The sequence below is a fragment of the Pteropus medius genome, unplaced genomic scaffold, assembly GCF_902729225.1.
Source record: "Pteropus medius unplaced genomic scaffold, Ma_sr-lr_union100, whole genome shotgun sequence".
Classification (NCBI taxonomy): domain Eukaryota; kingdom Metazoa; phylum Chordata; class Mammalia; order Chiroptera; family Pteropodidae; genus Pteropus; species Pteropus medius.
The window spans coordinates 23541785-23563885 of record NW_024342467.1 but is presented as its reverse complement, the minus strand read 5'-3'; the positions used below and the strand labels follow the sequence as shown (position 1 = coordinate 23563885).

Below are 22101 nucleotides of genomic sequence, written 5' to 3'. Positions count from 1 at the left end.
TCAAAAAGACACTCTTGTCAGGAAGACATGTTATAGAGAAGAAGGCCAAGTGTCTGTAAAAACTTTTGCTAATACCTTAGATAGTTCAAACGGTCAGAATATTCAGTTGCACAAAGGGCTATTTGAGGAGACTAAAGGAATGATTCATAAATACTTTCAGTCATATCAGCAGAAGCCATAAATAGAGATAAGCTTATCTAGGAAAGATCTGTGTACGAGGTGAACCCCCATGACATGCACGAGAGACTCACTAAGTTATTGAGAATATTATGACAGCGAAAACACTTCCAGCTAGGACTGTAAGAGGCAGAGAGAAAAAGAACAAAATGAAAAGAGGATGTCAGACCCCCACAATTCTACTTGCAGGAAACAGGCTGATAAAACTACTCGGTTGCGAACACATGCTACTTTTCATAAAAAAGGAAACATGACTTCAAGGAAGGAACCAATAGCCCAGAGGGTATAGCCGAGACCCACACAAGATATTTTTCCCCAAAACTTTGGAAATCTAATGGAGTTTGATGGCCAGATTTCAAAATTATTTGCCACCAGCAACTCCTTTCATCTTTCCATTTTCTCTCTTCTGAACCAGAATGTCTATAACTATTATCCAATGCCTGTCACATCATCATATGTTTGGAGCAGAAAACTTGTTTCTTTAGTTTCACAGGTATAAAAAAGTAGAGGGCTATGTTTCAAGAGGAATTACACCCAGAGTTTCACTCATACCTGATTTAGATAAATGAGGTGATTAGGTCTAGGACTTTAGAGGTGATGAAATTTTGATGAGATTTTTATCTTAAATTGATGGTTTAACGGGATGAAATCTTTGGGGATTTTGGAATGAGACGAATGTATTTTGTCATGTGGGATGGACATGAATCCTTCAAGACTAGAAGATGGACTGTGGCAAGCAGAATAATGAATTTCCAAAGATTTCCACATCCTAATTCCCAGAACAGTGTTACTTCATATGGCAAAATGGAAGATATAATCGCTTTGTCAATATGATTATGTACATTACAATAGCAATATTATCCTGGATTATCCAGCTGGGCCCAATATATTATTAAGCAAGGTGCTTAAAAGAAAGAGGAAAATTAGTTAATCAGAGAGATGCGGCAGAAAATATAAGGCAAAAGGAGAAGTCAAAGAGAAAGCCTGGACCAACTATTACTGATTTTAAAGATGGATAAGGAAGGCCACAAGCCAAGGAATGCAGGACGCCTATAGAAGTAGCCAACAATCAACAGGAAATGAGGAACTCGGTGTAATACCTACATGCAACTGAATTCTGCCAAGAACCTGAATGAACATGGAAGCAGATCCTCCCTTGGAGTCTCCAGGTAAGATCCTAGGCTGGCCAAAACATTGACTTCAGACTTATAGCATCTATAGCAAAGGAACCAGCTGAGCCTCCTGGATTTCTGACTTTTACAATTGTGAAATAATAAATGTGTTATTTTAAGTTGCTGAGTTTGTGATAATGTGCTAGTAACAATAGGCAACTAATATATAATCACTTATATAGTTCATTTAAATTATTATGAGAATTTGACCCTCTCTGCTTCTCTAACAGTATAGTAATAATGCCTCTATACCTTCATGTACTTATAATCAAAATCATTTTAAATGACCTTGTCCTTCACAGAAGTAATTTCAAAAATTTATTTTGTGCCTTGTGCTGAGAACTAGAATGGGCTCTATTATTTTACTGCTGCTTTTTAAAAGAATCAGTTTATAGATTCAACATCTAAAGTGTACCTCTCCAAAACTAGCCAAATTACAAGACTGTAGTACTCTTACGAATTTCTCCCCTGAGAGCTCTCAGCTAAATCAAGAGGCATGAATTCTAGTCCTAGCTCTGATACCAAATGGCTAGGCAGCCTCTTGAAAATCAGTTTACCTCTCTAGATTTCATTTTCTTCCTCTAGAATAAAAGGGGTGGGAAATTGGGAAAGCTTCCATGATGAAGTGCTGCTAGGTTGAAATTTGAAGGACTGGTGGGCATGGACTTAAGCAGGTGGGTGGACGCAGGGAAGAAAGCAGCCCAGAAGGCTTAGCATGTCCTGTTCTGTATGCCACATGCTGCTACATTACTTTCCTGATGGACTTTATGACCAAAAAAAAAAAAAGAGCCAAAAATGGTCTATAAATAGCCTCAGAAGAATTCCTACCACTTCTTCACAGTGTTACCTGTGAGGAGGGTTATACGAAAAGAGTAAGAACTTAGAGAATCTTGTAGAGTAATGTTTAAGGCATAGACTTTGTGGTCAAACCTCCTACTTCAAGCCCTGGCTCTGCCACTTGTGAGTGGTGTGTTTTCTTTAGATCCCTCAGTTTCCTCAGCTGTAAAATGTGTATATGTGTGCAAGTATTGCTTAGGATAGATCTTGACACATAATATACATATAAATTAGCAAACACTACACAGATGCTTATCAACATTATTGCTCCGGGCTGAATTGTATCCCTCCTAAATTCATATGTTGGAGCTCTAACCTCTGATGTGATAGTATTTGGAGATGGGGCCTGTAGGAAGTGCTTGGGTTTTGATGAGGTCGTGACTGTGGTGCCCTCTTCGTGAGATTAGTGCCCTTTCAAGAAGAGACAGCAGAGACCTTGCTCTCTCTATCTACCATGTGAGCACACAGTGAGAAGGCAACTATCTACAAGCCAGGGAGAAAGCTCTTATCAGAACCTGGCCATGCCATCACCCTATCTCAGACTTCTAACCTTCAGAACTGTGAGAAAATAAATTTCTGTTATTTAAGCCACCCAGTCTATGTTTGTTGTTACAGCAGCCCAGGCTGCTATAACACTAATAAAATTATTAAAGAAGAATTTTATTTTTTTCTCTGTAACTCCTATTTTATTTAACTTTTGTATAAGAATATGTTAATGTATTATTCTATGATTTAAAATAAATAAAGATAAATAACAAAAAAAAACCCTATAACTTATTTGTAGTGATATCTTCAGTTATCTCTTAAACTCCAGAATTAGACAGCTGCAGATTCAATGAGCCATCAATGAAAGACATCAATAGACAGTTTCATCGATATTCACTGCCAATCTGTAAGATGTCTCATCAATCCACTTGTCTACTTTAAAGTGATTCAATTAACAAGTATTGCAGTAAAAAAACCCTTTAGAACAATAGAGAGTGCTAAAACGTGGCTCTTCTGATGCAATTCAGAAATATAAAGCTCAACAATTACTTTTAAGGATGACTTTATTTAAAAAAAGTTTCATAAAATTCACAAATTTCAGAGCTTGGAAATTATGGAACTGTTATTACAATATTAGAGAAATTATAAGTTGCCAAATTAACTATCTCTTTAAGAAATGGCAACCATATGCCTGCTCTCGAAATATAATTTAAAATGTAATTATTACTGTCTTGGAGCTTAAAGTTTAGTGGGTCAGACAGATAGAAATAAAATAATCACAAATGAATGTATAATTACAAAAAAAAATTTGCTTTTATTTCGTGTATACCCTCTAAGCAATTTGTCCACAGTACCTTTTAGTTATTGATATTAATCATACTTGCTTAGATCCCAACTCAGCCTTTCCATTCATTCTATGTACATAAAGAGGTATATGCAATGGAGAAATTATTATAGAAGGCACAAAACATCAGCCTGAGAGTCAGTATAGTCCCAGCTCTGCCACTAATCAAATGAAATTTCAATTAGGCGATACCATAGATGTCATGGTAGATAGGATCCTTCCAATTTTAAAATCTTATGACAAATATCTTTTCAATCCAAACATTATTTTAATTCTCAACAATTTCCTATATCATAACAAATAAAGGCTGCGTTTTCCAGGAGGGAAAAGGGACTTGAAATTATTCATGTGTAAAGAAAGAATTCATACAAATAATAATAAGAAAAATTATAAGAACATAATAGGCTTGACTTTAAGAAACATATAATAAAGAATGTTCAGTATAATCAATAATATACAGGTTTAGTTCTGTGACCAAAAGGATGGTTAAACTGTGTGATGTTGAAATCTTTCCCTAGAGGTCTTTAAAAACAAAGCATTGCGGTGAGAAGGCTTAAGAGAAAAGAGGTTTGAGATAACATATCAGGCACATTCCGGCCCTCTGAACATTATCTGAGACGATTTTTCATACCTAAAGTATTTTTTCCATAAAGAGTTCTTTTTAATTATCCATGGGCATACATTATTAATCAAATTCTATCTTTATATTATAATTCATGTTCAAGTCCCTAGGAGTTAAAAACGTGTTTGAGAATTTATGAGAATTTGAAAACTCTACTCGGGAGGTCATCGAAAGGACTTTAAAGAGCATTTACTTTGTTTAGAAGTGATGTACATTATGATTGCCGCCAATTCATAGTCACTGCAACACTCCAGGGGAATTAAACGCATTAATCTAATTACGAGAGTTTTACAGCACTCTAAGCAGAAAAGCATTCACCAAATTTCAATTATTTTTAGATCTTTGAATTTAATTTAAATGTGATTAAGTTTTCTTCTGTTATCTAGACTGAAGTAAAGTCACTATCTAAGCTTATTCAAAGACAAAAGAATCACTTTATTAGTTTTTGTTTTTGTTGTGTCCAGAATAACCAGACCCAACTTGAGTGCTCTTAACCAGGAGACAGTTTATTAGCCGGCGGCTGTCCTTGCAAAGGAGCAGCCACGAAATACCAAGATACAAGGTTTTTAAGCCCCAAATCCCATTCCTCATTCTGTCTTAAACACAAAGGTCGATCTTTCTCCTATTCTCTACCTGTCAACCCACTGGCCAGGTGTGCAAGCGGGAAGTACAGAAGCAGAAAGCTTGTGTCAGAATGTTATGTTCCTATGGGTGACCGCCCATGTTCCCATGGGCGATGGCCAAACAGTAATTTTCAGCTTATATACAATTGATTATTTTTCATGCCACGCAAGCAAGCAGGGTTACACAGGCTAAAATTGGCAGTTAGTGTATGAGCTCATTGTTACAAGTTTCATGATTAACAGAGTGTGGTTAGGGGTTCCAGAAACTAGGCCTAAGTTATAGACTTCTTTTGTCCAGTTTCAGGTTTTAATTATTCTTTAACCCTTTCACATTTCAGCGGGCTATTACATTCCCCACTGGTTTTCTTTAGAATGACTCAATCTTCGAGTCAGAAGTCGGGATTTCTGGCCAATGGGTCGGGGCTGACGCTCCTAAAATTAAAATCTTTGCCCCAGTTATATTGGATTGGATTAAACTCTTAACCCATTTGATCAAGCATGGCCCAAAGGTCAGTAATAACAGCAGAATTATCAATGGTCCTGCTATAGCCGACAATAACGTGGTTAACCAAGAGTTTCCATTAAACTAAGATTCATACCAGTTGCTTCCTTGTTTTAACTTCTCATTTCTGTCTTTTACTCTTTGTCTAATTAATGCTAAACTATCCCTAATAATTCCAGAATGATTAACATAAAAGCAGCAAGTTTCTCCTAGTGCTACACACAAACCTCCTTGCTTAAGAAATAAGAGGTCTAAACCTCTTCTATTCTGCAGTACTACTTCAGCTGAAGAATTAAGAGATGTTTCAAGATGATTAATTGATTTCTCTAGAGTGCTTAAATCGTCATTAATCTGCTTTGTGAGCCAGGCTATACCTTGGTTCCCTGTAACCAAAGCAGCAGTCCCAATTGCAGCTGATCCTGCCACTCCTAGGCCAACTAGGAGCGGCACAAGCAGTGGAACTGCTCGCTTACGCCGAGGATAGTTATATCCTCCCTACAAATCTATTGCTTGTCTTCCTTCTTGTCCGCTCATCATATACACCTGAGGTATAACATGAACCAGCACACAAAATCCAGTATTATTTTTCCAATAGTTAAGATTAATACAGGGAGTTAAACCAGTATTACAAGCAAACCAAGTGCTACTAGGGGCCGCTAAATAAGTAGAAGAGGTGTTATTTACTAAAATAGATGATTTACGATTTTCCTTATACCTAGATTTATCAACTCTATAAGTGTTAGTATACACACAAGTTCCCTTTCCTTGTAAATTTCCCAAGTTACAGATGGGTTTTTGGTTCCCCAAGGGCAAATAGTAACATTCGGAGATGTTACATTCCTAATAGCAGTTTGATCTGTGCCAAGGTTAGCAATGACACCAAGTCCTACATAATAAGGTGGGGCAGGGTTCAGACAAAACCAACAATCCTTTGCAGCATTTGAGTTACTGTCATTAGCAAACTTATAAACATTATTGATAACAATTAACCCAATTATAATTATTCCCGCGAGAGTCTTATCTTGAGTGGATCCTCTGTGAGTGTTGCCTTCCATTTCTCTGTCTCCGGGGGAGGTTGAGCTGTCTTAAGGCAGGTATGGTGAATCCAATGTCTTTTTCCTGCAACTTTGACAGCCGTTGGTGTGGTCAGGATTACTGGAAACGGACCATCCCACCGGGGCTCTAGGCTAGCAGGCTGGATCTTCTTTATCCACACCCAATCACCTGGATGATGTGGGTGAGGCTGTGATGTCCCCGGAGTCGGTCTAGCAGCTTTAATTAAGCCCTTGACTTGATTTTGGGTTTGTTGCAAGGCCTGTAGAGACTTAAGGAGACTTGTATTATTACTCATTGTAACCTTTTCAATTCCAATTTTAGGGAGTAAAGGGGGATGTCTCCCAAACATTATTTCATAAGGGGAAATTCCCACAATATATGGAGTACACCGGGCCCGTAACAAAGCAAAAGGAAGAAGGCTCACCCAATTCTCCCCAGTTTCCAGCTTAAATTTAGTTAAAGTTTCCTTAAGTGTTCTATTTATCTTTTCTACTTGTCCTGAACTCTGAGGTCTGTAAATACAATGTAATTTCCAATTGATCCCTAATACCTTAGCTAACATTTGATTTGTTTGGGCAATGAATGCCGGGCCATTGTCGGACCCCAATGATAAGGGCAAGCCAAATCGAGGCACTATTTCTGTAATTAATTTCTTAGCTACTACTTGTGCAGTTTCCTTCTTTGTGGGGAAGGCCTCAGTCCATCCAGAATAGGTGTCAATGAATACCAGAAGATATTTAAATCCAAAAGTGCCAGGAGCAACTTCTGTAAAGTCCACTTCCCAATGCTCTCCAGGAGCTTGTCCTCTTAATCGAGTGCCGATATTTTCCTTTGGGATGGGGCGAGAGTTGACCTGTGCACATATTGGGCATCGTGCACTCACATCCCGAGCCTTTGAGGTTAGTCCAGGAATATAATAGTCTCTTTTTAGCAGTTCAATTAACTTAGTTCCTCCAAGATGGGTAGTATTATGTATCTGGCTAATTAAGGTGTTACCAAGCGCAGCAGGGAGGACCGGCCTTCCATCTGGAATCCAAAGCCACCCATGTTCAAACTTCCCGTGCAGTTGTTTCCCCAACTCTATATCTTGGGGGCTATAGTCTGGAGCCTGTACCAAGGGGGGCACAAGAAGGGGACCAATTATGACGTTAGTCCCCACTGGTTTTCTGGCTACTTCCTTTGCTGTTTTATCTGCCAAGCGGTTTCCTTTTTCTACCACTCCTTCCCCTTTTTGATGGCCGGGGCAATGGATAATAGCCACTTTCTTAGGTAGCCAGATAGCCTCCAAAAGAGCAAAAATCTGCTCCTTGTTCTTAATTTTCTTTCCCCCTGATGTCAATAGTCCTCTTTCCTTGTACAGGGCTCCATGTACATGTGCCGTTGCAAAGGCATATCTACTGTCAGTATAGATGTTTACAGTTTTATCCTTTCCCCACCGTAAAGCTTGTGTTAGAGCTATAAGTTCAGCCCTCTGTGCCGATGTCCCATGGCTTAGGGTCTGTGCCCATATCACATCCCTGACTGTTACTACGGCTGCCCCGGCATACCTTACTCCGTCGGATACAAAACTGCTTCCATTGGTAAATAATACCGCATCCGGATTAGGCCACGGCTCATCCTTCAAGTCTGGCCGTAGTCCAGTTACCTGTTCAAGGTGCTGAACACAGTGATGCAATGGAGCCTGCGGGTCATCATCCGGGAGCAGTGTGGCAGGGTTCAGGGCTGCAGTTTTCAAAAACTGGGTCTGTGGGGGGTTAAGCAACAGTACCTGGTACTGAGTAATCCGGGCATTGGAAATCCATCTTTCAGGAGGGCTGCGCAGCATGGCTTCAACTGTATGTGGAGCCACAATTTCAATATTTTGGCCCAAGGTCAATTTTAAAGCGTCTTTGGTCAATATAGCAGTAGCAGCTAGTGCTCTCAGGCAACTAGGCCTTCCTCCAGCCACCAGATCTAGTCTCTTTGAGAGATATGTCACTGGTCGCTTAAATAGTGGCTTTTAATTTCTGGAGCGAACCTCTTCCAAGCAAAGGAAAAGGACATTCAGGCATAACTAAAAACGAATGCGTGATGGTTCCCTTTCCCAAGTCAGTAATTTTTGCCTGTGTCCATGGGTATGCCTTCCCTTTCCCAGTGGCTCCTTGAATTACAGTCTTTTCTTTGGATAACAGACCAGCAGTTTCTGTTAAAACTGAGTAAGTTGCACCAGTATCAGCTAAAAAGTTCACAGGTTTGCCCCCTACTTGTAAAGTTACCTTGGGCTCTCGGGGGCTCATTAGATAAGAGCCCTGACGCCCCTATTCATCTTCCAAAAGAATGAGGGGCCTTTTTTCTTCTGACCTCCTGGTTGCTCCTTTTCAGGGCACTCATTCTTCCAATGTCCTTTCTTTTTGCAAATAGCACATTGGTCTCTTCCTAGCGTAGGTTTTCTATTTTGGCCTTCTTCGTTGCTAGGTCCCCCTCTATGGTTAGGGGTTTTTTTTTTCCAAGGAGGTCAGTTTCCTTGTTGTCCCACAAACATGACTTTTTGCACACCGTCCCTATTGTTAAAGACCTTCTGAGCTATTTCTAATAATTTGGATAAATTTTCTCCCTCAAAACCTTCCAATCTCTGTAACTTCTTTCTAATGTCAGGGGCCGACTGGCTAACAAAGGCCAAATTAATGGCTCTTCTATTGTTGGGGTCCTCCGGGTCAATAGGTGTATATAAGCGGTAAGACTCTAATAGTCTTTCCAAGAATGCTGCAGGTGACTCGTCCTTAGTCTGAATTACTTCACTTACCTTGGACAGATTTATTGGTCTACGTGCAGCAGCCCGGAGTCCCTGTAGCAGAAACTGGCAATACCTTAGGAGAGCCTCCTTACCTTGATCTGTATTTGGATCCCACTGGGGACGTTGAGTCGGAAACACAGCCTGTAACCTGGTTAAGTCTGCTGTGGGCTGCCCATTTGGGTCTGTTACTCCTCTAGCCGCCTCCCGCAAAATTCTTTCCTTTTCTCTAGTAGTGAATAAAATCTGTAAAAGCTGCTGGCAATCATCCCAAGTGGGCTGATGGGTAAAGAAAATAGACTTCTAAAAGGGAGGTTAGTCCTTGTGGTTTCTCTGAAAAGGATGGCGTTTGCAATTTCCAATTATATAAATCACTAGTACTGAATGGCGAGTAGATGACAGTAGGCTCACCGCCACCTCCTGGAATCACCTTCAATGGGGCTTGAACAGATACTGGCTCTTTTCAGGGAGGTTGAATCAGGGGAAGGTGGCCTACGACCCCTAGACCGGGTTACAGGAGGTCCCGGTCCCTCCGGAGGAGGACGTCTACCCCCATTTCCATTATAGGGTGGCGGATACCAGTCATCCTCTGAGGGAGGTCCCTGCAACACCGGTGGGGGCTTCTTAAAACCCTGGGGTATGGCTGCCATTACAGTAACGGGTGCACGACTGCAATTCTGTAAGTATTTAGGGGCATCAGAAACTACATCAATCCAAACATCAATATAAGGAATTTGGTCAGGATGCCCAGGGTTTCCATAAATCACACCTCGAACCCGGAATGCAGTCTGCATGTTAAATGATCCCTCGGAGGGCCATCCTACTCCGAAGGTCGGCCAATCTAATTGACAAAAGCGCTGCAAATCAAAAGGGGTTACTGAAGCACCATAGGCCCTTGCCCTACGACGAAAATCTTTAAAGTTGTTAAGCATGCACTGTAACGGAGTTAGTTTGCCCTGTGATTGTCCCATAGTTCCACAATAAAGCACACGAAGCAAAACAAAACAAGACAGACACAGACTAACAAACCAGAACAGGACTGAGAAAACTGTCGTCACAGTCTCAGTCGACCGCCGACTTACTTGTCGCGTCCGACGTCCGCACGGTCCCTGGGCCCCCTACCAGAAACTGCCTCAGCACTCCCAGGATCGTGCTCCGCAAAGCGAGAAACCACAGGCGGCGGGCTAGGGCAAGTGCCCTAGAGGCCTCCCCAACCGCAAATGGTCCAACGCCCCGGTGCACTGATCAATTTTCCCACAACGAGAAGATCTCGCTGGGGCCTCCAAATGTTGTGTCCAGAATAACCAGACCCAACTTGAGTGCTCTTAACCAGGAGACAGTTTATTAGCCGGCGGCTGTCCTTGCAAAGGAGCAGCCACGAAATGCCAAGATACAAGGTTTTTAAGCCCCAAATCCCATTCCTCATTCTGTCTTAAACACAAAGGTCCATCTTTCTCCTATTCACTACCTGTCAACCCACTGGCCAGGTGTGCAAGCGGGAAGTACAGAAGCAGAAAGCTTGTGTCAGAATGTTATGTTCCTATGGGTGACCGCCTATGTTCCCATGGACAACAGTCGGTGTTCCCATGGGCGATGGCCAAATAGTAATTTTCAGCTTATATACAATTGATTATTTTTCATGCCACGCAAGCAAGCAGGGTTACACAGGCTAAAATTGGCAGTTAACGTATGAGCTCATTGTTACAAGTTTCATGATTAACAGAGTGTGGTTAGGGGTTCCAGAAACTAGGCCTAAGTTATGGACTTCCTTTGTCCAGTTTCAGGTTTTAATTATTCTTTAACCCTTTCACATTTCAGCGGGCTATTACATAGGTAATGCCGTTGCTGGAGCAAGGAGCGATCATCATGTTTTCAAAAGCAGGAGATCAAATTCAAATACGAAAAATACCCTCCCTTGTTAAAGTAAATCTTCCCTATCCTGCTGGTTATGCAGGCTGCAGTGACTGGTACGTGCATGAGAACTCCCCTTCCTGGCTCCGTTTTGAATAATGTTTCCTTTATTAATTTTTACTGTGGAAATGACATGATCATCAGCTGAACTGTTTTCATGTTTACTAATTAGGTTATTATTGTTGCACTGATCTAAGTCCCAATTCCCCTCACTGGTTCCTCACGTGTTTTGTTTCACGAAAGGTATAAGTTTGCCAAAACTAAGGCAATTTTGAGAGAGCCATAGGTCTGAATATAGAATCTTCGGCAACTGACTTCTTTAAACCTCTGTTTTTTTAATATGTGATTAAAAACTGACTAACAGTTCCTAACTCACAGGGATGTTAGTGATTGAATTAGATTAAAAAATATATATATAAATTGCCTGGCAAACTGCGTTAGGTGGTGCTTACTAGGCCCCCAATAAATGTCAGCCTCTTTCTTCCCCTTGAAAATTCAAGCCTTCGGGTTTAGAATTCCTATATCAATATTTTTCTCTAGATTTCTTTTATATTCACATATCTTATATTTGTGACTTAGTGTCCAAAATTTTTATAATAGAAATAAATCTCTGGCAAATATTAAAAAAATCCATCATTCATACTTTTTGTCAGCTGCTCCCTCAGAAGCATCCTTAGAATAAACATGCTGCTGTTTAGTGACTAAAGATGAGTCAAACAAACTCCTGATCACGATTTGAGTCTTCACGAGAACAAATAGATGCGAGCAGTTGAGTTTCATTTTCTGCCTCATAAAAGGCGATAAACACTGGTTCTGTAATTACATATTTTTTCTTTATATCTGGTAAATGTGATTTTGACCTCAACTATATACCAGACCGACTTATATAAAAAACTAATTGGGCTTATGCAATTTAGCAGTTAAAATATATCGGGGTGGGGGACCCATGCCAGTGGTTATATATGCTAAACCGTGATTATACGCTAAAGGAACGGGGAAATAGAAATTGTGTTGTTCTGAACATAAAAATGAGAGCACATTAAAGGGAGAGAGGGGTTGTGATTCTAAAAGGTTGAAAGAATGCTGCTGCTTATAGGAAAATCAAAAGATAAAATGAATGTCTTCTGTATAGATACTTTATGAATGGCTGATTACTACATTTTTAATTCTGAAAATATGTTAAAAATGTAATTAAGATAATATCAAAGTATGCATTTGTTTTGGTAGACGTGAAGTTTCATGAAAATGAGGGTGTCATAGGTTGAATTGTGTCTTCCCAAAAGGTATGTACAAGCACAAGCTTAGCTACTGAAAATCCAGGGTGTGGCCTTGTTTCCATATAAGGAAATGTAATTAGTTAAGATAGGGTCTTTTTATAAAAGGGAAGGCTGGGAGTGTCTCCCTTCCCCTTTTGAGAATGTTTCTCTAGAAGTGTTTTACTCTGAGTCTTTGGAATGTAAATGAATCTTTCTATAAAAAAGATAAGCCCATTTGTCTTCAGGTCCAGGGCCTCAGCCTCCTTTGAAATGTTGACACCTCCAGGGTTTAGTAGACCTCTCTGGAGTTCTCACAACTTACATAGTTATAACTTAATTCCTACTTGCAGTCAGTCCAGAACCCCAAATTTCAGTAAGATTTGCCCTGAAAGCTCTAAATGTGCAGGAACATAAAAACATTTGCTCTATGTCCCACAGAGGAGTGTTGCATGATGATAATGAGTCAGTCATCAAGAAGACGTAACAGCTATACATTTGTCTATAACGAATAACAGAACTACAAAATACACAAAAGCAAAAAAAAAAAAAAAACAGACCAAAAGGAAGAAATAGACAATAGACAATTCGACAATCATGATCAGGGATTTTAATGCACTTCAGCATTGATACAGCAACTAGATTTTTCAAAAATCTTCAAGGCAGAAAAATCCGAACAGCTACATGTAAGAACATTGCTGGCTTTCCTCTGAGAAAACCAGCGCTGAATAAGAATACCTCTTTCCTTAGCTCTTAACACTGTGATACATAATATTTTTAATTGTTTTTATTATTTATTCATCCAATAGGCAAAACCATGGTACTTGTACTTACTTGCATTTCATCAGTCGCTAAGTGATGGACCATTTTCGCATATACTTATCATTTGTTTTTTTTCTTGTTTTGAAGTACATGGATAATTTCAGGTGTGTTTCTGTATTGTCGTGGCCTTTTTATAACGTGTTATCTTGCCACTATTTTCCCCTCGTCGTTATCTTTTAAACCATCTTTCTTATGTTCTTTAACTTATAAAAGTTCGAATGTTTGTGTAGTCAAATCCACCAGTTTTGTTTTTCCTTTGGTTTCTCTAACTTCTTTTTTCGTGATCGTAGTTAAGACTTACAGTCTGTACAGGGCATTATCCCATTTAAACTCTTACCTTGTAAAACCGAGGTACTCTCTGCAACCAACGAAGCATTGAAATGGGCCAGGTGATATAATTTCTGTCTGTGACGTTCTTACAACCTAGACTGCCAGTTAAAGCATTCAGTACGGCATTATCCTGTCTCTGTGCAATTTCAACGCATGCCATGCTTTGGTTCTCAGATCGTTCCTAATTTCACGAGGCGGATCCAGACCAAAATCAAAGACCTTCTGCAGCAGATGGAGGAGGGGCTGAAGACAGCCGACCCGCACGACCGCTCTGCTTACACGGGGTGGACGGGTGAGACGCGAGTCCGCGGCCGGTGTCTTTCATTCTCGGGTTATGATATGTGAGAGTTGGATTTGAATTTTTTTTTCTTTAAAAATGGTAATGTTTTATACCCTTTAAATGAAGTTTTGATGAGATACTTTGGAATTTTTTCGTGAAATAAAATTTTCCTGTTTATAGTTGATCCAGAAAAATTCATGTGATTCAAATTTAGGGAAGAAATTGAACAGTTGTATGTATTATATTGGGGGGCGGGGAGGAAAATCAGATGTTACCAATAGAAAAAGAAAACACAACAGGAAAATGCCATCAGTGCGGAGAGGGATTACAGGGCTTTCAGCGTTAATGTGGAAACAGGTAAGCAGTAAGTCACAAAACAGAAATACAGGAACCCGGAGAAGAGGAGGCCAGACAGGAAGATGATGGGAAGTGAGAATTGACAGAAGAAAAGGAATTGAAGGAAAGGACAAAAGAGGGAAAAATCACTTCAGAAATTAAGAGCAAATTACAAAGAGTTAAATAACTGACTCCACGGAAAACACAGCAGTACCATCAAAAGGGCAACAAAAACAAAAATGAGAGACTTACAGTTTCGGGCCTGTCATGTAAGGAGTTTAAAAGTCACCACCCTGTCTTAACAAGTAAAAAGCTGAAGAAACTGAAGAATCAACAGCTCAGGTTCGTCAGAGAAGTGAAGTGACAGGGCAAGCGTCTGCGTGAAAAACAGGAGCGGTGGGGAGTCAGAAACTCAGTTTACTGGGGCGGAGACCCGCAAGGAGACACCTCCACAGGAACGGTGGGGGTAAGAAACCTGGACTCTGACTGACAGATCGCTGCAGGCCCAGCGCAGACAAGTACGGGGGTTGCACTCCAGGGGGACCCAGTCACAGGGGAGCTTCCACACTTGGGTGAGATTGACTCAAGGAGTTTCTCAGGGCCTCGCTGTGAATATTGGAGAAAAAAATCCCCTCAGCTTCCAGCAGGGAGAGGGGAAAGGAACGATTATGAAATACGCCAGTTCCGCACGCTGCAAGGCAAGGATGCTAACTAGTAACATGAAAACAGAGTTACATGTGGAGTCAGATTCAGGTACCATAATATAATATGGCCGTGTAAATCACTCCATTACAAAGATTAGAGGACGGGTATTAAAAATAACTATAGCTACAGCAATGTTTAATGGGTGTACAATATGAAATATGTAAATTGTGACATCGGAAACAAAATGTTGGAGGGGGGCGTAGAGTTCTTATATGAGATCAAAGTTATCAGCGTAAAATAGAGTGTTATAAGATGTTTTTATGTAAATCTCATAGTAACCACAAAGCAAAAAACCTATAATAGATAAACAAGTAATCTTTAAAAAGGAATCAAAGCATACCAATAAGAAAAATCATCAAATCACAAGGAAGACAGTAAGAGAGAAAGGGGCTACAGAACAGCCAGAAAGTTAATAAGATGGCGTTGGTAAGTCCTTGCATGTCAGTAAGCACTTTAAATGGACTAAATTCTCAAATCAAGACAGAGTATTGAATGGATGAAAAAAAAAAGCAAGACCTAACTATATGCTGCTTATAAGAGACTCATGTCAGCTTTATGGACATAGGCTGAAAGAAAGATGGAAGAGATACTCCATGCTAATGGAAACCAAAATAGAGCAGGGGTAAGTACATTTATGTCAGAACAGATCGACTAACTTCAAACGCTTTAGTAGAGACAAAGGAGGTCATTATATAATGATGTCCGTTCATCAAGAAGATATAAGAATTGTACAGATATATGCACCCAACATGAGAATACCTAAATATATGAAACAAATACTAGCATCTGAAAGGAAAAATGAACAACAATATAATAATAGGGGACTTCATTACCCCTCTTCCAGCAATGAATAGATCATCCAGATTATCAATAGGAAAGCATTGAAAATGAGCTGTACATTAGACCAGTGGACCTAACAGACATAACATAGAATATTCCATCCAACAGCAGCAGAATACAAATCCTTCTCAAGTGCACGTAGAACATTCTCCAGGACACATCATATGTTAGGACTCAAGTCTCAATAAATTCAAGAAGATAGAAATTATATCAAGTATCTTTTTCTGACCCCTATAGTATGAAACTAGAAACCATTAATAGTAGAAAAACTGGAAAATTCACAAATATGTAGAGACTAAACTAAACGCTTCTTAATAACCAACGGATCAAAGCAAAAAAAGGAAATCAAAAAATATCTTGAAACAAATGAAAATGCAAACCCAGTATACCAAAACCTAGGGGAGGCAGCCAAAGCAGTTATAAGAGGGACGAACACCACAGTAACTACTACATTAAGAGAAGGAAAGATCTCAAACAACCTAATTTTACACCTCGAGGAATTAGAAAAACAACAAACCAGATGCAAAGATAGCGGAAGGAAGGAGAAAACAAAGATGAGAGCAGAAACAAATGAACTAGAAACCAGAACAGAAAAGGGAAAGATCAGCGAAACCAAGAGGCGGTTTTTTGAAACGGTGAACAGAATCGACAAACCTATGTCAAGACTAGTTGAGAAAATGAGAGAAGATTCCAATAAAAAATGAAAGGGGACATTCCAGCCAATGCCACAGAAATACAAAGGGTCATAAGACACTACTGTGAGCAATTATAAGCCAACAAATTGGGTAACCTAGGAGAAGTGGATAAATTCCTAGAAACATCCAACCTACCAAGACTGAATTATGAAGAAACAGAAGATATGAGCAGACCAGTAATGAGTAAGAATCAGTAATCAAAATCCAATGAAGAAAAGCCCAGGACCCAATGGCTTTTCTGGTGAATTCTATCAAAAACATATATATTGGTCTTGAGAATTAATTTGAAAGGGAAGTAGGATGCCCTGGATAGGAGAATTAAAGAAGAAGCTACCTATTTAGAGAAATTTAAAAAGTACAATGAAAAGTAACAGTGAGAGTAGGATATTAGACAAAGAACAGTATTAGAGAACCTCAGTTCAAACGTCAGATGCTTTGTTTTCACCATCAAATCATTTCAATACTTTTTCCTACGATATACTTTACTAAGTATATGTTTATACAGGTTTATTTTTTACTTAGCTCTCATATTGACTTCTCAAACCCAGGACTAATAGCATGCCTCTTTTAGAAGCCACAGAGGCCATCCTTTCTAGATTTTCAGAGAAAGACCCCTCTGTAGTTCACTTGACTACCTGGACCTGTTCTTTAATCTAAAATAGGAAAGTAGGGTCAGTGATAAACTCCATCTGCATTTGCTGCCTATTCTGCATCATGTGGCTGTTCCATCAATGGCGAGTTGAATCACCGTTTGGTCATTTGGATGGGTTGGTCACCAGAGAAAATGGAAAATTGTGAGAAATAGAAAAATTGGAAAAAAGTTGTAAACTTGAGAAGAGTGATCATTTAATTGGGGATCATAAGCTAGGAGGATGTGGTTATATGAGAAGTAAAAAGAAAAGGATCCGATACAAGGATTAAGATGGAAAAGAGGATGGGTAAAGCCTCGAGGCGAGTCCGGGTGCAGCGGGAGGGCTGGGGAGTCGCGCACCTGCCCGCGTCCAGGAGGGAGCGAGTGGCTGCGTCAGAACAGTCAGGGCGACACGACAGTGTATTTAAACGTGAGGACTTTTTTTACCCTGAATTATTTTTTTCCATTTTTTAGAACATACCATACGTAACACTTGGATGTCGCCCTTCAGAAACAGGTTTTGTGTAGGCTCTCGCGTAATCGTTAAGCAGTGTCCTGAAGGTGGAGGGAAAGTAACGATGCTCTTCCCTGGGGGGTCGTTCCAGGCATAGCTCTTCTGTACCTGCAGCTGTACCGGGTCACGTGCGACCAGGCCCACCTGCTGCGGTCCCTGGACTACGTGAAGAGGACGCTCCGGAATCTGAGTGGCCGCAAGGTGGCCTTCCTCTGCGGAGATGCCGGGCCGCTTGCCGTGGGCGCCGTGGTGTACCACAGGCTGAAGAGCGACTGCGAGGCCCAGGAGTGCGTCACGAAGTGAGTCTTAAAACGGGCCGCATTTTCTCCAGCTTCCCAGTCAGTGGAAGGTCTTGCCGAAGGAAGACAGTCGAAAAGGGAACCAGGTTTCAGTTGATGTACTGTTACTAGCGGGTCTCTCCAAGGGACGACTACGTTTGCACAGTGACCTTGGGCGTCCGCTGGGGTCACAGGCTCCCTTTCTGCCCAGGCTCGTGTTGGCCTTTGTTTCGGGGGGAATGAACATGGTTCTCTGCTACCGTGATCACGTTCAGTCGCCCCCGATGCGTGAAAGCTGGCTGACACGCCTCGGACCCACCGTGGCAGTACGATGAGTCACTTCGGGTTCCATTAGCACACGGTCAGCATAAATGTCCTCTGTGCCCGTCGTTAGCACACGGTCAGCGTAAATGTGCTCCGTGCCCGTCGGGGCACAGTCTCTTCTGCAGAGGCCGACACCAGGGTCGCCTGCTGGTCTGGTGACTCGAGGTGACTCCCAAGCATGGGCTGCACCTCGGTGCCGTTTTCACTTAGATTTTAGATCACTGGCTTCTAATCGTGGGTTGCAAAATTGAGCATCTTCTCTCACGTGGTTCAGAATAGATATAAAGTAAAAAGTTTGAACACGAGATTTGTTATTCATTTTGATATATGAGAGAGAAATAGTGAAGTGGAGACATTTTTGTTCTCTGGGGTTTGGGGTTTGTTTTTGTTTGTGTTTTGGGTTTTTTTTTGTATTTTTGAAATCAGTTTTAAATTATAAATAACAGGTCATTCCTAAAATAATGGGGTTACTCACAGTTTCAGGAAAGAATGTTAGACATTGAGAAAACGGAGTTGTTCTTGTCGGGCAGGCTTCTGCAGCTGCAGAGAACGGTCGTCTGCGGAGATTCCGACCTCCCCGACGAGCTGCTGTACGGCCGGGTGGGCTACCTGTACGCCCTGCTCTACCTGAACACGGAGATCGGCCCGGGCACCGTGTGCCAGTCGGCCGTTAATGAGGTACACTGTGTGCCAGTCAGCCGTTAATGAGGTACCACGGGGTGTGGGCACCGTCACCTTAGCCCTCTTACAGTGCTGGCCGGACCCCGCTCCCAGGTCGGAGTGATCGCTTAAGGCATCTCATAAAATTAACAAGCGGCCCCTTTGTTTCCTTTGTAGGAATGTATTCTTAGAAATGTGTACTCCTCAGGCCTGTATCAATGCAGCCGTCTTCACTAGAATCAGCGGCAGCTTCAAAAAGAGAATGTTTCCTTCTCTTTCACGAGATGCCTGAACTAGAGGCAGAGCTGGGGCCAAGGCTAGGGACCCTGGTCCTTCCTTCCGGGTCCCCTGTGTCCTGGGGGCCACGCCCTTACCTGCATGACTAGAGCCAGCCGCACACCCTGCCCCTCCCCCAGTCAGGGCGCAGGTGAGGAAGTGGGGATGAGCCGCTTCCTTTCGAAGGCAGTGAAGCAGAGGTTGCTGACCTCACTTCTGCTCACATCCCACTGCCACCACCAAGTCACGTGACTGTCCAGCTGTCTGGAGCTCAGAGGCCAGGCGCCTAGCTAGAACTTGGAGCACGGTTGACAACAGTGTGAAGGGAGAGGCTGTGAGGAGACAGTTTGTGTCTGCCACACAGTCGTCACAGAGGCGGTTCTGCCACTGGTCTGACTGAGGCCCTGCATGCCACAGCGGGCCTCATTCCATCAGCCTCCCCGGCCCAGCCCGTCCTGCAGCGGCCTGCACGGCTGCCAGGCTTTGGGGGAACGTATTGTAGCTACGGAGCACATGCATCATCTAGCATATTTTCACAGGAAGCTTTTCTAGATTCTAGAAAACCGTTTATGCAAAGAACTTATGATTTCATGGTTTGGCTTAATGTCTTTTTCTACTCTGAGATTGTCTCCTGCTTTCTCTCTTCCTGTATTTACTAATTTGTAAAATAAAGATAACAATGTTGGCTACTAACTGTTTAAAGATTTTTAGATTAAGCTGTCCGTCTGTCTACCTAAAGACTTGCTGTTAGTGTTGATTAGACTGAGACAGGATACGTTTAGGTTATTAGACTTACGCTGCCCCGTGTCTGTAGGTCGTCGCTGCCATCATCGAATCGGGCAAGGCTTTGTCGAGGGAAGAAAGGAAGAGCGAGCGCTGTCCCCTCTTGTACCAGTGGCACCGGAAGCAGTATGTTGGAGCGGCCCATGGCATGGCCGGGATCTACTACATGCTGATGCAGGTGAGGACACCCCGAAATACCGAGGTGGCGATCGTACCGTAAAATACAAATCAAATAGGAAAATGGAACTATTTTAGCACAAACCAAGCAGGCTGAAACAAAGCGAGGCTCCGCTCCGAATCGTGGGTGCTCCGGCTCTACCGCATGAGCCCTGAGCGGTGGGCTCCGGGGGCGCCTTCGGTGTGCAGGTTTGCACCGGCCGAGGTGCCTGCCACGGCCCTTTGCCTCTGTCCACGTCCTTCTGCTGACGGAAGTGGTCACTCATGTAATAAGGGAGAACCTTCGCACCCATAGTGTCTGCTCATGCACTGAATTAAAAACAGAAACCTGACCATTTTGTTCCTGAGTAGATTTTCTCATTCTCTGCTGAGACAGCATAGTGTGAAATTGGCGGGGGGAGCTTGATGTACCTTAAATACTGTGAACTCTAATGATGCAGGAAATACTTTTCAACTTGAATTTTCTGAAGTATAAACTATTTACGTAAATTCCTTAGTTTTGCATATTTCTTAGGACATGCATTTTTAAGCTTTATCACTGCCAGTATGTACAGAGAGAGAATAAAGATATAAGTTCTTGAATATAAAAACATAAGAAAGCGGACCGGCACAGATTCTTCACGTCCGGACACCCCACCTTGCTGTCAGCTGTGTTCCAAATCTTTTAACTGGCTTGTCGCAGTGGTTACGATGTCGTCTGTCAGCCATCCCTGACAGCTGCCACATCACGGACTGCCTCTCCTGTGAGGCAGGCAGGGAGCCCACGCCAAATGCTGTTTCGCCCGCTTCCAGCCGTGTGGCCTGTGCTGCCCTTCCTGGTTTATAGGCAGACTGCTGCTTTTTCCAATTAAGCCTTCCTTTATCTACCATAACTGTAACAGTTAATTTGCTTAAAATCACAAAGCTAGCAAACAAAACAAAAACGCTAGGTACAGACACCGGATTGGTGCTTACCAGAGGGGGGAGGGTGAAATGGGTAAAGGGGGGTCAAATACGTGATGACAATGGAAACTGGACTTCGGGTGGCGAGCACACTGTGCTATGTACTGGTATCAGGTTGCAATGTCGTAACCCTGAAACCTACGTGATGTCGTTACCCAGTGTTACCTCAATCTAAAAGGAAAAAGGGACTTATTTGAAAGTCCCCATTAGAAAGGTAACTAGCTATCTGTGATGCTTCATTTCGTGTGTCAACTTGGTTGGCCATGGTGCTGGATATGTGCTCAAACATTACTCTGGATGTTTCTATGAGGGTGTTTGGCTGAGATTTAGATTGAAGTGGGTAGACTTCTGTAGAGCAGGCCGCCCTCCGTGGTGTGGGTGGGCCTCAGCCATTCGGTCGACGGCCTCCCTTGAGGAAGACGGATTCTGCAGCAGACACCTTGTGACCTCATCTGCAGCATCGAAGACTAGAAGCAAAAAGAGGTCTGCCCCGTCTTAAATGACCAAGTAACTGTATATGCACCTTGGTATTCCAGCTAATTGATGTTTCATTAGATGAGCCACAATACAAAGATTAAAAAAGGAACCTTAAGGAAAAATTATTTCAATGTTTTATTTATATTTGTTTCTTTAAAGCCAGCAGCAAACGTGGACCCCGACACCTTGACAGAAATGGTGAAACCCAGCATCGATTACCTGCGCCACAAAAGGTTCCGGTCTGGGAATTACCCGTCGTCACTGAGCAACGAAACAGACCGCCTGGTGCACTGGTGTCACGGGGCCCCGGGTGTCATCCACATGCTGATGCAGGCCTATCAGGTCAGTGCGCGGCGTCGCGGGCCACGTTCCCGGGCCCCGTCTCCACCACCAGCTCTTCAGCTGGGTTTGGGTGAGCACTGGGGTTTTTTTAAGCTAAGTGTTAGGGTTACTTTTGGAAAACCGTGCGCTAGGAGGAGGACGGGGGACGGAGGGGGACAGACGGCCACATGAAGACGGTCAGTGCTGCAGTGTGGCTGGTGTTCTCACAGCCCGGCGCCACCCCACGACTCCTGATGTCCTGCGGTTTTCCAACCAGAGCGGGGAGTACCTCGCTCACTCGACACTGAAGCATCGTTTCAACAGCGCCTTGTTCTTTGTCGCCCAGGTGTTTAAGGAGGAGAAGTACTTGAAAGACGCCATGGAGTGCAGCGACGTGATTTGGCAGCGAGGTCTGCTGCGGAAGGGCTACGGGGTCTGCCACGGGACGGCCGGGAAC

General features: G+C 42.3%; 1 protein-coding gene across 1 annotated transcript in view; it reads left to right on the top strand.

Annotated features, from left to right (window-relative positions):
- LANCL2 (LanC like glutathione S-transferase 2) overlaps positions 1-22101 on the top strand; it is a 37700-nt gene that overhangs the window by 9884 nt on the left and 5715 nt on the right. Inside the window, exons 2-7 of the mRNA XM_039862849.1 lie at positions 13580-13697; positions 17498-17705; positions 18539-18686; positions 19759-19905; positions 21483-21665; positions 21991-22098. Of these exons, the coding sequence (XP_039718783.1) occupies positions 13580-13697; positions 17498-17705; positions 18539-18686; positions 19759-19905; positions 21483-21665; positions 21991-22098 (912 nt within the window). The remainder of the gene's footprint in view (positions 1-13579; positions 13698-17497; positions 17706-18538; positions 18687-19758; positions 19906-21482; positions 21666-21990; positions 22099-22101) is intronic.